General features: G+C 50.7%; 2 protein-coding genes across 2 annotated transcripts in view; both read left to right on the top strand.

The window, feature by feature from the left end:
• LOC128723793 (receptor-type tyrosine-protein phosphatase mu) overlaps nt 1-11,089 on the top strand; it is a 64,213-nt gene extending 53,124 nt beyond the window's left edge. Inside the window, exons 2-15 of the mRNA XM_053817557.1 lie at nt 1,696-1,820; nt 2,372-2,395; nt 2,486-2,766; nt 2,859-2,993; nt 5,840-5,980; nt 6,859-7,025; nt 7,403-7,538; nt 8,572-8,821; nt 9,119-9,195; nt 9,376-9,507; nt 9,624-9,845; nt 9,922-10,016; nt 10,809-10,944; nt 11,009-11,089. Of these exons, the coding sequence (XP_053673532.1) occupies nt 1,696-1,820; nt 2,372-2,395; nt 2,486-2,766; nt 2,859-2,993; nt 5,840-5,980; nt 6,859-7,025; nt 7,403-7,538; nt 8,572-8,821; nt 9,119-9,195; nt 9,376-9,507; nt 9,624-9,845; nt 9,922-10,016; nt 10,809-10,944; nt 11,009-11,089 (2,002 nt within the window). The remainder of the gene's footprint in view (nt 1-1,695; nt 1,821-2,371; nt 2,396-2,485; nt 2,767-2,858; nt 2,994-5,839; nt 5,981-6,858; nt 7,026-7,402; nt 7,539-8,571; nt 8,822-9,118; nt 9,196-9,375; nt 9,508-9,623; nt 9,846-9,921; nt 10,017-10,808; nt 10,945-11,008) is intronic.
• Nucleotides 11,090-11,525: 436 nt separating this feature from the next.
• On the top strand, nt 11,526-15,545 carry LOC128726464 (uncharacterized). Its single transcript, XM_053820278.1, has one exon. The coding sequence runs from the start codon at nt 11,526-11,528 to the stop codon at nt 15,522-15,524; it is 3,999 nt and encodes a 1,332-aa protein (XP_053676253.1). The 3' UTR covers nt 15,525-15,545.
• The last annotated feature ends 370 nt before the right edge of the window (nt 15,546-15,915 follow it).

The raw sequence follows: 15,915 nt of genomic DNA, 5'->3' as shown, positions 1-15,915 counted from the left end.
AACTGTTTCCGAGTTATCCGAGGAAAAACTCGCACTAGCCACGGGAAAATCGCGTCCAGTGGGAGACCAAGGCAACACGAGGTGCGTAAATTGAGCGACAGAATCGAACTATAGGAGAGGGGTGTACGTTTGTAATAAATGAAAAACTCAAGCTCGATTATCATCCTTCCCACTTAAAACACCGCCCAACCCGAGGACGACAGTTGGCAAATTTTCACCCCAGTCATCCGCACGTCGCACCAGAAACCATCGGCAGGTAAAGGGCTCATCGGCACCGAACGTCGTGAAGTCAGTCCCCAGAGAAGGCGTGCCATTTCGGGGAACCGGATGCTTTTAAATCAACCACCCAGCCGCGATGGAGACGATGGAGGCGCCTGGTGGCGTGTAGAATTTCGTGCAAATGGCACCGCTAATTAATTGTTGCTCGAAACACGCTCCACATTCCGGTCGATCGGCCGATGATCTACGGCCGCGAGGTGTGCCTGCGGGTGGGCATTTATTTATGGGCCAACCCAGCAGGCCGACGACCCGTGGCCAAGGGAAGACGCCATTCGAAGACACCGTAGGAGCCAACCCGAATTGATAGTTTGCTGCTCAACCGACGCTAATGGGTAGCCCGCTGTCGGCCACTTTTGTAGCATACATTTGCATATGATCAGTTTCGTAGCGAACGACGTTTTGTTGCTACCGAGCGAGTGCCGGAAGTTGGACGCAATCGAGCGGCAAGCAGCAAAGTAAACCCAAGGCATCGTTTAACGGCGGCGTAATCGATCCATTCGCTGGTGCTGGTATGGGGTTTTGGAACCGCGTGCGTTGTTCGTTCAGCAAAATGCTAATTCCTAGCCACCCTCGGAGCAATGCGCACGGCAGGTGGTTTATTGCCGGCAGATATTACGCTATCGTTATCTGTTGCGTGTTCTATCCTTCGTCGATTATTCCTGCCGCTCTCGGGACCGTTTGCCATTGGTCCCGTTCAGCGGTCACCGTCCCACCCGCAGGACACCGTTGATTGTTTGGTAGCAATCAATCAACCGTTTCAGATCTAAATCTCATCATCATCGTCTCGAATCCTTGGGTTTGCTCAGCAGTTGGCGAATCTCCAGCACCACGCCATGGCCGCAAGCTCCCCAAGCTTGGACACACCCACCGAGGCGGCGCATATTTATTCGATGTCATGCCAGTAATGACTTTGGCTATAAATTGTTTGCACAATTCGATCCTTCCGATCCGGTTCGCGATGTGAAGTTTCGCAATCTTGTTCGTGACTCCAATTTGATACGCTACGGTAACTCGGGCCCCATCCATCATCGCGATGGTGCAGCTCGAGATGAGCAATTGACGAAATAATCATCATTGGGAGTCGTTATCGTGTCGGCGCACCAGCCCAGGCTCTTTGGAAAGTGCCTGAAAAAGGGAGTGGAAATTAATAAAATCATGATTGGATGTTGTGTTCCAAAGCTTTAACTTTCCAAACTACCCCACCATTCCTGACCAGATATAAATAATGTTATTACAGCAAAATAAATTACAACGTTCGCAGGACGGACTGCTTCGGACTGTGCTTAATGGCTTCTTTATGGTCCATCGTTTACATCGCTTTGGTTACCTTTTCGAGCGGGGTTGGGGATCATCCCGATGAGTCGTTAACGTTATCAACTAATTAAAATTTCCCTTCCGTCCTCGTGTCTCCCGCAGGTCCACCACACGCTATGCCGACCTAGAGAAGCCCAAGAAGAAAAAGACACTTAGTTCCACGAGTTTAGTTTCGATACCCAACACTATAAAGTTAAGCATGTTAAATAGCGGTTTGCTGTCATTAGGTAAGTGCTGGTCCCAAGGACGATTCACCAACGCAGGCGACACATTTCTTACCGTTCAAATGCGCGCAAATGACCTATTAAGAAACGGGTGACCCTCTTTTTTTCTGTGCCCCATTTCCGTACTCCGCTTTGCTCCACGGCACTATCCTTTCTCGGCTACAGGAAGTAAGTTGTCGCGAGTAAATGGAGAAGTTTCGCACTCTCCTTCTCAATCCTACCCGTTGTACGCCATCCGCGTCAATCGTAATCTAATTAATAATTCCTCCCTCATTTGTATGAACTACGTGCGATGGTTCCGCGTTCTAATATTCGCGTAATTTGACGGGCACGCTGGATGGGAGCGCAAAGCGCGCAAGTGAGCGCATAAAGCATGGCTCGTTCGTCTGGCACGTGGCTGCTCGTGGCGTAAGGAATGTGTCAGATGAGCTGCGCTGGCGAGAAAAATGTTCCATTACAGGAATCTTGCGGAAACCTGCCAGAAGCTGCACTAATTTAATTTCTCCCCTTGGTTTGCTTCTTTCTCTGTCTGGGTGTTCTTTCATTACTCATAGATAAAGTAAAACTGTCAGCGCGAGGTAAGTGTTCATTTTGGCTTCGGATTTCGTTAGCCTATCGCACCAAGTGCACAATTTCATGTTCTTCATCGTACCGCGCTCGTTTTGCAGATGAAAAAAATCCACTATCGCAGACGATGCCCGACAAACCGACCGAACTGCGGCACTTCGCGAAGCTGTGCGAACAGCGGCGCAAGTTCCCGATACTCTACAAGCTCGAATTCCAGACGGCTGTGAAGGTTGAAACCAACTCGTGCAAGCACGCGCTGCGCAAAGCCAATGCGCTCAAGAACCAGAATCCCAAATGCATTCCATACGATTACAATAGGGTTGTTTTAGACAAGTACGACAACACACCGGACTCGGACTACATCAACGCGTCGTACGTGGATGTAAGCAGACTCCTACGCCATAAAGAGAGCAATTGTCCAGCGATTTATAAGCTTAATTTCGTTTTCGGTGCTTTTTTTTCTTCTCTAATCAGAGTTTACTTAAGCCAAACGCGTATATCGTAACGCAGGGACCAACGGAGGACACGGTGCTAGATTTTTGGCGGATGGTTTGGCAAGAGAACTGCAGCGCCATTGTGATGCTAACGAAGACGTTCGACTTTACCAAGGTAAGAATAAAGGCCGAATTTTTATAGACTAGCTTGTACCTTTTCTGCCGTCAAAACCGAGCTTCGATTTACATCAATCTGAACGGGAAAATGGTCTATTAAGCTCGTACATCATACTGGCGCAGTCAAGTTAAACTGAGGCACCTTATCGCCAGGCAGTTGACCGAATCTTTCCGAGGATTTCCGGGGCACGTTGCGAACACTCGGAAGCTTTTCTTCGTAACCCACGGCGTCCACACCAGCCGACCGTTTTCAAACGATTTTATTAGGGGTCGGCCGGTTAGTCGGATCCCAAAAGTTGATTCGATAAATTTCACCCCACCGGCAAAGCGATTCACCGCTCAAACAAATGGCACCCGCAATGTAGCCTTTCTCCATTGCAATCCATCCCCAATTGTATCGCGTGGATTCCTTTTTTCGCGCGTTGGTGGCGTCGTAAGAAATATTTTTCGTACATCTGCATAACCTCAATTTGAAAGCAAACAACAAAATCTCGTCGATGGGATTTTTTTATCTTCACTAAATTGGAAAAACATCGAACACATACAAACCACAACCAGCAAATTTCCCGAATGTGTGTTTTATGTGCATTGAAGCCATCACGTTTTTTTTTTCGCTCCACCGTTTCCTATCGATTTGCCGCCTGCTTCGATTTCACCGCCTGCCAAGAAAAGCGCCGAATAAAATTCGCCCAATAAAGTCCACCTTGCTGACGCTTTTTGTGGTTTTATTTTTTACCGCGCACGGCTCAAGCTTCATCCGGGGGTTCTTGTCGTTCTCGCGTTCTCTCTCTCTCTCTCTCTCTCTCTCTCTCACACACACACACACTCGTTTGGCATTATTTTATGTCTGCTGACATTCCTTTTCCATTACCACGTCATCCGGTGGATCAAACGTCGCGTTTATTGTGTTTTGTGCGTTTTTCTTCCGTCATTTTGTATCCGTGTCGGAATCCTCGAAATAGAGAGAAAAGAAAGAAAAAGAAAGAGAGAGAGAGAGAGCGTGGAAGAAATTTACACCCACATTCACTGCGGCTTGCTGGTAAGCGCAATTTCGCCGAAAGCTTGTTCCCGTTACATGACTCAACGAGGCGGAAACTCATCGCATCGACAGGAAGCTTCCTGTTTCGCAGAAGAAACCACAGGAAGGAAAATAGGTGAAAGGGTGAAAAATGTGTGTACTTTGCATCATTTTTGGCGTTTTTCGCAGAGGATTATAGAAAACCCATCCATGAGGAATCGTTCAATTTTATGCTGACGGTACCGAACGGGTTTTCGGCCATGTGATTGAGCTGCACGCATTGATTGAGACGACAGCCCAAGAAACAGCTACTCGGTGGCATAATAGCGTTTTTTTTTTGCGTAGGCCAAAATCAAATCCCGGAACTGAATTGTGCTGACAAGTAAGGAAATGTAACGTTGAATCGAAGGAAAAGCCGTTCGAAATAACGATTACAATCGATTGGTAGGCAAGCGAAAAAAAAACAAGGGCAAACGAGCGAGCTTTAGAACGCACACATTTTAATGGTCTAATCATGTAGAAGCCATTCAATGGCGTCCTTCCAATGCGATTGTCTTGTCAGCTAATGTGCTGTGGTCTTGCTTTTTTCTTGCAACCGCCCAGATTTCCTTCGATCGTTTTCCATGGCTCCAGAGTAGAGTACAACGTGTCCGCTTTAATTTACTGGTAAATTCATCAACCGCAGGGAGCTTACCGGTGGCAAATAAAACACCAACCGGTGCTGCCGTAAACAGGTCGGAAAGAAGCTACCGGAAAAGTGGCTTGAAAATGCTGTGCAAACACAATTTTCAGCCCGCAAAAGTTTTCTTTCCGTTTCCATTAAACCCACCATAATTCAGCTGCAACTGCCCCAGTGAGCAGTTTGTCAGTTTTATGCGTTCGTGTCATATTTACCGTCTTGTTTAACATTTCCGCAGTTTCCGTTTCATGCTCGTGTGACCGCGTATGACCGTTTTCTGTGTCTCCTCTCTCTCGCTTTATCTTTTTCTCTCTCTGTTGCTCTCTTCTCGCTATCCTTCAACCTCACCTCCGTGACCGAGCGCAATTTGCTGGCAAAATGCACGAGAGTTTGATTACCTGCATTGGAAGTTTTTCCCACACCGCGTGCGTGTCTTCCGTTTTTCCGGGAAAAACTATTACTCGCGGTTGTATGCTGAACACCACCTCGCCCCAAGTTCTCGCTCGCTCTGGTGCCGTTAACGAGCTCCATCAGGATCGCCCATAATCATCCTTATAATCAATGTTCAAACTTTTCGCGACCGTTCTTTTGCCGGCTCTTTTTCTCGCTCTGCGTTGCTTTCTTTCTCTCCCATCAATGGTGATCGAATGTGAACTCCCCAAACGGCATGTAAGCGCCATTTTAGCGGCAACACCAACGCCAATGACGGAACAACTTTGGCATGAAGTAGATTTTCATACACGCCCGCCATTAGGCCCGCCAAATGCGTCCCATGCGGGAAAAAGATATGGACAATTCGACGCATTTAGGTGACCCATAAATAGTGTTCCTGGTGTTCGTCCTCTCGTTGTTTTTTTTTTATCTCTCCGTTCCCACGCGAATTTCCATCTGCCGTTACATCGTTTCCAGCCGTAACGGAACATCCGTTAATGTCCTTTTCCGACCAGAGCGCAGATAAAACACACCACGCTCGACCGAGCCCCGAGTTCTGAAAGTCTGCTTTAAATTTCGAATCAATTTGCATTGCGACCGAGCGCTTGTGGGAGGATCGACAAAGTTTGGTGGTTTCGTACGGTTTCATTATAACTTTTTTTATACTCACTTCTCGCTCTCTCTCTCTCTCTGTTTCTCGTGTCACCCCGCGCAGGTTATGTGTGTTCAGTACTGGCCCCCAAACAAGGAGAAGGAGGAAATCTACGGCGACATGCACATCACGATACAGTCAGAGGAGGAGCTGGCCAATTTTCACATAAGAACGTTTAGGCTGTTTAAACTCAATAAGGATAACGTAAGTACGATCGTTCGCGCTTCGAGGATTAGTAGCGTAGGTTGTTCTTTTGGGTTTCGCGGCGCAAGGGCGCTTGAGAGAGGAAAAATCATATGTTCGAGCCCAACTGCAACCATCATAAGTGCTACGGGAAATGGCAGTTGCAAATGAGACGCGAATTAGAATGGCGGCGCACCGAGCGTTCCCAGGACGACTGGAGCCGTTGTTGCCTGCGGCAGAACGGATCTTCTAAAGACAGAAGCGCACGTTCTTTCGTGTGGTCTTACATAACAGAAAGTGGTGACACATTTATGCATCGCGTGTTGCTATGAGCTTCGCCAGGATGGTGGTCCTGAATATCCACTGAGTAGGGCGGATAACCAGTGCCACCATGGAACACGTGTTCCGGGCGCGTGTACACATACACACACACATACACTACGCCGGTGTCCTAGCAGTTCGCGACAAACATCGGCCACCGTCGGGCGCAGCGTGTGGCACATTTTATTTTACACGTTTCGCTCATTAACCGTGAGATGAATGGGACAATTACACTAAGCAATGTTTACTCTTTTCTACTCCGTCCTCCACACCGACCCATTCCCGGGGTGGAATGATTGCGGGAAAATGTACAATTTCTAAGTTATGTGTGTGTGCACGCGTGTGTTTTGTTTTATGTCTCGACGAGGACACCAGCTCTTGAATTTCCTGCCCAGGAGCGTTTTACTCAATGACTTTTTTTTACTTTTTTGATCTCTCTTTCGCTCACGTTCTCTCTCTCTCTCTCTGTCTCTATCTCTCTCTCTCTCTCTCTATCTCTCTCTCTCTCTATCTTTCACACACACTCACTTTGAACGCCGTTTTTCATCGACTCTGGGTGGATTGCGTGCCCCTTCCAGGTAGTATCTGAGGAGCGGTTTTTACTACAGTTTCACTACACCGAATGGCATTCACATACCTGCCCTTTTTCCAATGCAATTCTCGAGTTCCGCCGGCGGGTGCGAGCCGTCGTGGGGACAATCATCAAAGCGAACAGCAGGATCGGTCCGATGCTGGTGCACTGCAAGTAAGTAACGAGCACGGGCCCAGCCCTGTGCGTTTTTCGCTCATTACGGCGAGCGATAAGTTTCTAGCACGCAGCGGGAAAAGCGGTTTGAAAATTTCAGAAGAGCAATCCAATTCAAGCATGCGGCATTTTCAATCTTAAAAAGAGCCTGTGACTAATTTCTTTACTTGTGAAATAAACGGTTAAAGAGGTACATATCACTTAGGGTTGTAAATGCCACATGACATGCTAATTTGTATGTTCCACTGATCCACGGTAAATAGTGCAATCGATATCACTTTAACTCAAGCCGATTCCCATCGGACTGCCGCTAGGACCTCCACGTGGCATTAATTAATTTGTATCCTTTTTCTTCTTCTATGCACTTCCGGAAACAGCGACGGTGGGGGTCGATCGGGCGTGTACCTCGCCATCGATGCCAACATGGAGCTGGCCGAGGAAGAGGACTCGTTTCACGTGTTTGGCTACCTGAAGAAGTTGCGCCAGTCGAGGAAAGGCCTTATAGAAAATGTGGTAAGTAGACAATCCGCTTCTCAGTGCCGCTACATTCTCCTGCAGTACCCAGCCCTTAAAGTCTCTTTCAGTCTACCTCCTTTTGTTAACACCGGTGGAATTGTAATACATTAAAAATGCAAATGCTAGCGCGCCTTCATTTTTGCACGGCGTTTTAGCTCCAGCTGTAATGGAACAAAATGCACCCACAAATCAATTCGATTCGCTCACCGAATGACATTTCACCACTGGACCCTTTCTGGGGTCAACTGAGTATGAGGCGAGTGAGCTGCACTTCCGGTTGAAATTTAAATAATTCATTCATCGCCATTTTTTCCACCATGGCCATCCAATCCTGTCCGTACACATTTCTCGGGGCAACAATTCAATTACTTTGATGCGGCAGTCGCGAACTGGACGGCTTTCTCTTCCTATCTCTCGCTCGTACTACCCCTTCTTTCTCATTGTGGCTCCATCCGCTATTAGTGAAATTTATTCCATTCATTTCATTCGCATCTGCTTTCGGAGCCGGTTGAAGAGTAATGACATTTCTTCTACTCCGTTACCCTCGAGGTTTAACGGGCCGATTCGATGTTGGGCCGATTCGATTGGGCACGCATCAATGGAAGGATGAAAAAAGAAAATGACGAATTCAATATTTCCGCCTCCATTGCTGATGGACGAGGAGGGCAAAACCGTTATTGTTTCTCGTTGCATTTTAGTTTTTATGGTAGTTTCCTGCTGACCATAACCCTCTAAATGGTCTTCCAGACCTTCCAGAAGATTAAATACTAGGTATTACTCCGGATGATTTTTGTCTACAGTATTTATTAATCAATTTTCCCGTTTTAACCCGATCAAGTAGTCATTGCTTTACCCGAACAAATGAAACCCAAATTGTTCCATCACCCACGTGCGAGCGCTTAGCGGAAGCATTACGGTATCATTAACCTTTCCCACATGCGCGACCTTGACGTCCTCGAGCGGTTGATAATGAATGCGCCGTTGTGTAACCTTCTTTCTCACACTCTCTCTTTCTTTTTCGCTTTCACAGGACCAATACAAATTCGTATACGACACACTGGAGGAGTTCATAATCTGCGGCAATTCGTGGTTTCCGGTGAAGGAGCTGTCGCAGCGGCTGAAGGAGAAAAGCCTCAAGGACCCGCTCACAAAGATGAACTCGTACCAGCGGGAGTATGCCCAGATCTGCAAGCAAACGCCCCGGTTCACCATCGGTGACTGTGCCGGTGGCCACCGGGGGGACAATCGGGAGAAGAACCGCGACGTCCTTTGCGTACCACGTGAGTGTTCCGCTGCTCGGTCGGTCCCCCAAGGGACGGAATAAAAAGCTTAATTCAATTACCGACGGTGGCACAAACCTGGTTACATGGCCGCGTGATGCTAATGATTTTCCCTCTCTCATCTCTCCCGACGCGTTCCCGCCGTTTCCCCTATTTTTTGGGGTGCCTCACGGTGGCTTTTGGCGAGGACTGCCAAACTGTGCGATTCCGACCCGACACGCCAACATGCCGACTGATCTTCCGGTGGGCGCCCGGGGAATGAAAATGAAAAAATACTCCAACCCACCCCGACGACAGCTGACAACTTCCGTCCTTACCTTAGCTCGTTTCAGGGAAATTCATTTACCGACTACATTAACGCCGTCTTCGTCGACGTAAGTACGCGGTGGTGGCTTTCGGTGGACCTTGCGAAAGCAGGACCTTTCAGTACGTTCAATTTCCCCGTACCCACGGTTTTCCTTCGTTTTATTTTTCTTCTTCTCGAAACGAAACCTTCCTTCCGGTGAATATATGGCACACGCTTACGTACACCACCCGGACCCGGCCCAACACAGGGTTACACAAAACCGCGCGAGTACATCGTCACGGAATGGCCCCTCCAGAAAACGTGCGGTGAATTCTGGTCCCTCGTTTACGATCACGAATGTTCCGCCGTCGTCGTGCTCTGCCAGCCTCCGCACAACTCGGTAAGGGACGCGCTTTTGCTGTCTGTCAAATTCGACCAATCAACCACCTTTTTCGGTCCCGAGTGGGTTGAATGATGTCGCTTTTTTCCTTCCTTTTCTCTCTCACCCACAACTAGCAACAATATCCTGCCTTCTGGCCCGAGGGTCGTCACTCGAAAAAGTATGGTCCGGTGTTCACCATCGATCACATCTCGCACCAGCACTATTCCAACATCAAATCGTGGATCTTCCGGATCAACAAGAAGGTCATCTCATTGACGGAGCTGATGGCGGGCGTGAAAGCGCCCCCGAGAACGGTCCAGCTCTTCCAGCTCACCTGCTGGCCGATGGGCCACAAGGTAAGAGGACTTCTGTCTGACGCCACCACAGTGATAATAATCTCACCCCGGTGGTGGGCTTTATCCTTTGCGGCAGGTACCGACGTCGACAAACTCACTGGTCGAGCTGATGAACATGGTTGAACGGTGGAGACAGAAAACCGACTACGGTCCCGTCTGCGTGGTGTCCCCGTGAGTATCCTTGTTCGCGTTCTCCACCCAAACGGAGGTCGAATCCAATAATTCCATCTACCATCGGTTCGACCTTCGATTAGGTTTTGATTTTATTTTTTGTTCAGCGTGGGTGCGGTATGGATTTTTAATTAAAACCTTTAGTTCTCTTTAAATCAATTCCCACCCAACAATCATCGATCGTTTTTGTTCCGCTTGCTCGGAGTGGGTAGGTGTGTGAGTATGTTTGCACTCCTATCCATGTCCTGCTAGGTGGTAGAGTGCTGGAGTCCCACCCACCCCTTAGTAAGCTCTGGCGAAATGAGCGAACCATGAGATGCCCGGCGGAAGTCCTGAATTAATTGAAATCGATCGCAAATCGTCGCACCCCCGGGCTGAGTGATTTTTGTTTTTCCATCCACCGTGCGTCCGCTTTAACCATACGTACTGGCCTTAGAATCGGGATTGTTCCTTCCATTCGCCTCTCAATTCTCGCTCAGCATAAAATCAAATCAACTTTCTAATGGATTCTGTGCACACAGTTTTGTGATCGTGCCGGTAAATGGCTAGCTAATTGTGTAGTGAAAGCAAGGCACGAACGAAAATGAAGATAAAAACAGTCACAAACGATGAATTTTAATTACCCCTCGCAGGATTCCGACTGTCGCAACTGTCGAATACAAAAACGGACGGTTTTGAACTGTGCGTGACGTAAACGAGCCATCGCCGACTGGAAATAGCTCAGCGGCTGTGTTTTGTCTATTGTTCCTGCACATTCTATTTCTAATCTTGCCTCCATCCATTCGATTTCAGTGATGGTCGCAGCCGAGCCGGGGTCTATTGTGCCGCTAACGCCTGCATAGAGCAGGTCATCCAGCACGGCGAGGTGGACGTGTTTCAGGCCGTCAAAACTGTGCGAAGGCACCGGCCGCAGCTCGTCGATAACATGGTTGGTATTATCGAACATTCGCGTCCCTATTTCACTAATCTTTCGCCGTTTCTCTCCTGCACAGACTGAGTACAAGTACTGCTACGATCTGGTGCTGCATTACGTGTTGCACTATCTGAATAAAGACTTGAAAGAAAAGAAGTGAGAAAGCGATTTACACGATGATCTGTGGTAAGTGTGTGAGCATCCCGGTACACCCAAAGTGCATCCACTAAACGCATTTCACTCCCGCTATTTACAGGTTTATTGAATTTGGACGAGGGAAAAGCATCCCGCTGACGCCCGAGTACTCAAATTCCGAACTCTCCAAAGAACTATCGAACGCAGGTCGTGTAATCGTGGAAAAGAACATCAGAAAGCTGCAGAAGGGAGAGTCCTACGAGCACTGTCAATCGTTTGACGACAAGAAGTTTGTAATCGACAAGAACGGGCGAATCTGCGAGCGCAAGAAGAAGGGCCGCCTGTACAGTCTGGGCGGAAATGATCCACCAAAACGCACCGCCCGTGGCCGACTCGACCGGCTCAAAACGGTTGGCACATTTGACATCACGAACGAGATCTCGCGCCTCAGCCAAAAAACGATGAACCTTAACGAACGCATCATCAGCACGCAGTTGTTCGCACAGACCATTGATGAGACGGCCACTACGACCACCTCAGTGGGCAGCAGTGTTGGGTTGAGTGTGGGTTTTGCCCCTTTCGTGGCTGCGGCCACTGCCGGCCTTGCTGGTCCCAGTGGTACCGCCATCTTGCCGTTAGCCACCGACTCCGGCCCTGGACCGTCATCGCCAGCACCAACCACCGACACCGGTCATCTGTCCACCTCGCCACACCACCTACATCCACACGGGCCGGGCAGTAGTGGGAGCATAGTGTCCTCCACAGGGCCATTTGTGGGGCCTAAACACGCTACACCTCCTCCCACGACCAGCAAGGTTGCTGGGAAAAGCCGCAGCCTTAGCACGGGCTCATACCTCACGCGGGATGCCAGCGTGCACTCGAGCCCGGAACGACTCACCAAGTCCAATAGCCATTCGGAGGTTACTGGCCAACAGCCCGGGACCAGTGCGGGTGTCCTTGGAACTGGCAAGGATACATCCGCCGCCGTGCCACAACACAAATCGCTCGAAGAAGGTCGCTCGATGATTCCATCAGCACGAGCTTCGCCTCCCGTCAGAAAGCCGATCCTGCGGAAATCGAAGAAGATCGTACGCACCGACTCGGAGTTCCTGAAGGGCAATATCTACGAGAAGGAGTCGAGCGTGTCGAGCTCGCAGTACACGCCAACACGTGACCGGCGGCGTGAGCAGTTCGCTGATCTACGTAGTAGCAATCCGTCCTCGGAAACGCACAAGTCTACGGACGAGAGTTCGAAGAACATTTCGACGGACGAGATTGACACGGTGTTCTCAGACACCATGGATCTGGAGCAGATGGAGCAGGACTACCGGTTGCATCTGCGGGCCAATCTGCAGCGTGAGTACAAAAGCGACAGCGACACGCTGGACGAGGTCGGCAAAAAGCGTGGGCCGGACTTTAACGCGTGGAAAAACCAGAGCTACGAGAACACGTTCGATGTGTATGCGAAGGACACCACGAGTTCCGAAGGACTTGCTCCCAACGGTCGTGGTCGGGAAACACCAGGAACAGAGCGAGCAGTCTCAGAACCACCCAAACTCAACTCAGACAATGGTGCACCGGCGACGAAGGCGGATCGACCTACAGACCTAGAATTAGGCTCGACGTCCGATGGCGGCACCGGTGGCGGAAAGTCATCTGCGTCCTCCTCCACGGACGGTCCTTTTGGACACTTGTTCGAGAAGAACCTGGGCCGGTTCAAGCGCATGAACAAGCTGCTCAAGTGCAAACGCTTCAGTACGTCAGCACTGTACGAAAAGAAGTCATCCTCAGCATCGACGGCAACCTCAGCACCGGTGACGGCGACGGTCAGCAGTGCATCAGCGGCGTCTGACGGAAAACCATCGTTCACATCACCCACCAAAAGCGCCCCAAATGCGGTCACTCGATCGCCAGTCAAGTCGATCCACTCCCAGTCGAAGGTGTCGATCAGCTCGTCCAAGTCGTCGTTGTTCGGTGGCAAGAAGCCCGGCTCTGGGTTCACCTTCAAGGGCAAGCGGTTCCTGTTCACCGGCAAAACGTCCCCGAACAAGTCGAAGTCGAACAATGAGATCAGCTACTACCGCACCAAATCGACAAAGGGCTCGAAGAAGGGTTCGCTCAAAAACAACAGCACGGCGTGTCTGAATCTCGAGACGACCTGCACGTCGCCGTTGTCAGAGGCGTTCTACAACACAACCGGAAGTGTGCGGCTGAGCGCGATGGAGCTGTACGAGAAGTTCTGCTCGCAGGACTTTAGCGGGTTGTACAAGCATGAGCAGGTGCGAGCGGATGCGGACAGCCATGGCAGTGGGACGGATTCAGGACAATACGAACCAGGTCGACCAGGGCATTTGGGGGCGATCCGGAAGTACCGTCGGCGTAATTTCAAACTGCTGCGGCAGAAAAGCGAACCGAAGTTCTCCTTCCGCTCGGACACGCTGTACGAGGACAGCTACGACGGTGTGTGCTACCACGACGAGAAAGATGAAGAGGAAGAAGAGGGCGAAGAGGAGGAGGAAGAGTACAACCAGTTCCTATACGACGAGCAGTACTACGAGGAGGATATCGAGCACTACAGCATCGAAAGTATCTACTACCAGCGGAACGGATTGGTGGCACTTCCGGACGGGACCTTCGTCCAACGGTATCCTTACCGTATGGAGGACGAGGAACCCTACCAGGACGGTGAGGAGGGCGAGGACGAAGAAGGCGAAGACGAGGAGGATGTCGAAGAAGAAGAAGAAGAGGAGCTAGGCGAGGAGGAGGAAGAGTGTGACTACCAAGGCGAGGAAGAGGAGGAAGAGGAAGAAGAGGACGTGGACGAAAACGAGTTCGATGAGGAGGACGAAGACGTGCTTGCGGAGGAGGAACAGGAGGAGGAGCGTCGAAGACTGCAACGTCTGCAGATGGCGCCACCTGCGATCGAGTTGATCGCAGCGATGGATTCCGACTGTGACGAGATTTACCTGATGCCCCATGAGAACGAATCCGCGAGTAAGCAGCTGATCATCCAGGACTTCCTGTTCCACCGAAGCAACAACGACTTCGACGGTAGCGGCGATGACTACGACATTGCGGAGGTGGATGAGGATCAGCTCGAAGTGGAAGTGATCGCCGAAGAGCCCTCCAAGCAAGAGGTACCACGCCGCAAGCCATCTCTGCCAGAGGAAGAACTCGAAGAGGCCGAAGAGGACTTCCCGTTGGAGCGGTACACCGCGACTGACAAGGAGACGCTCACGATCTACAAGATCTGCTCGAAGGAGAGCATCTTGGAGTCGATGCGAAGCGAAACACCGGATCAGGCACCAGGTCCGGAAAATCTACCACACAGTGCCTCGATGGAGCAGTACTTCCTGCGATCGGACTGCGTATCGACGCTCGAGCGAACAGGTTCGCTAGATCTGCTGAGCAATTCGAGCGGAACGCTCAACAAGTCCACGCTGACGGATTACGCATTCGACACGGTGCGTAACGTCAACCTTGACAGCTGCAGCACGTCCCGGCTGAGTTTATCACTCAAAAGCGAGATATTCGACGAGACGGCCACCGATCGACGGTTGTCGGACCCGATCGCCTCGGGGCCTGGGCTCGAACAGGAGTTGCCAGCTGACGTGGGCTCTGAGGTGCCACGGATCAAGAGCTGGAACATCGAGGACTTTACGTTGACGCCCGAGGAGTCGTTCTCTGACGAGCAGCTGCCACTGGACGGACTTGTCGCTGCTGATATGCCAACGAAGAGCACCGAGCAGGTGTTGGAACCGTCAGAACAGACAGATCCTCCACCGATCGAGCTTGATCCTCACACTAACGGTGTTGACACAGCGATCGAGTACACGATCGTCGATCTGGACGAGGAACCGTACGCACTGGATCCGGCCATCTCAGAGTTCACGTCCGAAATCACGAAGGAGTTCGATCTGCTGTTCTCGCGCGCGGAAACAGAATCACTACAGGCCGCAGCCGCCGCCATTACCGAACCACTCCCGCCAGTCCCGATACCCGCCCCCGAACCGTCACCCCCACAACTCGGAGACGTTTTGAAGATGCTCAGCGATCTGCCCACACGCTACTCCATGCAGATGCTCGAACACATCAATCTCGACTCAGATGACATCCGGCTTCCGGTGCGGGAGGAGACATCCGCAGGTGAGCCGGGGGTGACCCCATCACCAGCGGCCATACCCGCACCTCCAGGGATCTCGAGCGTGTCCCACCCGCCAGAAAGTGCCAAAGGTGGCCATCGTTCCGCCACCGAACAGACCGGAAGTGGCCGTTCATCGACAAAAGCGAAAGCAAACCGGTCGTCAGCGAAAACGGCCGCGACGACACCGACTTCGGGCGACCCCACGGGTGCGTCCTGTGCCCCAACGACACCGGCCGATGCTGGCGACCGGCTGAAGAAGGCGCGCAGTCAATCGTTAGGTAACTTGCGCAACAAAACCAAATGTTTTCCATTATAGAAGTTAAGCAACACTGTAACAATAACCCTAGCCCGGTGGTTGCTGCCACCGTAGTAGCGCAGTAGGGCAGCGCGCGAGGTTTACGCCAAGGTTCACATCGCGAGCGCACGGACGGTCGTGTGGAGGGTCCTTATAAAAAAAACTCGAAGGACCCAAACGTCACCACCGGTTCGATGCGTTACGTGCATTTTTATCCATTCGTAGATCGTCCATCCCGTCGGGGTGACGATGCGAGATTTTTTATACGATTGTCCCCAATGTTCGTAGGACTCGCTCCTGCCTAGGACGAAAGGAGCTCCCGGTAAACACATACATACACTCCCCGGTATTTGTACTCTTCATCACCCACACACAGCCCGTAGGATAAGGAACGCTAGGGTAACGAATTGCT

This window comes from Anopheles nili, chromosome 3 (genome assembly GCF_943737925.1).
Source record: "Anopheles nili chromosome 3, idAnoNiliSN_F5_01, whole genome shotgun sequence".
NCBI lineage: Eukaryota > Metazoa > Arthropoda > Insecta > Diptera > Culicidae > Anopheles > Anopheles nili.
This window is presented reverse-complemented; position numbering and strand designations above follow the sequence as displayed.

Excerpts from the sequence above, each read along its gene's own strand:
- LOC128726464 (XM_053820278.1), top strand. The coding sequence starts at position 11,526 with ATGAACCTTAACGAACGCATCATCAGCACGCAGTTGTTCGCACAGACC.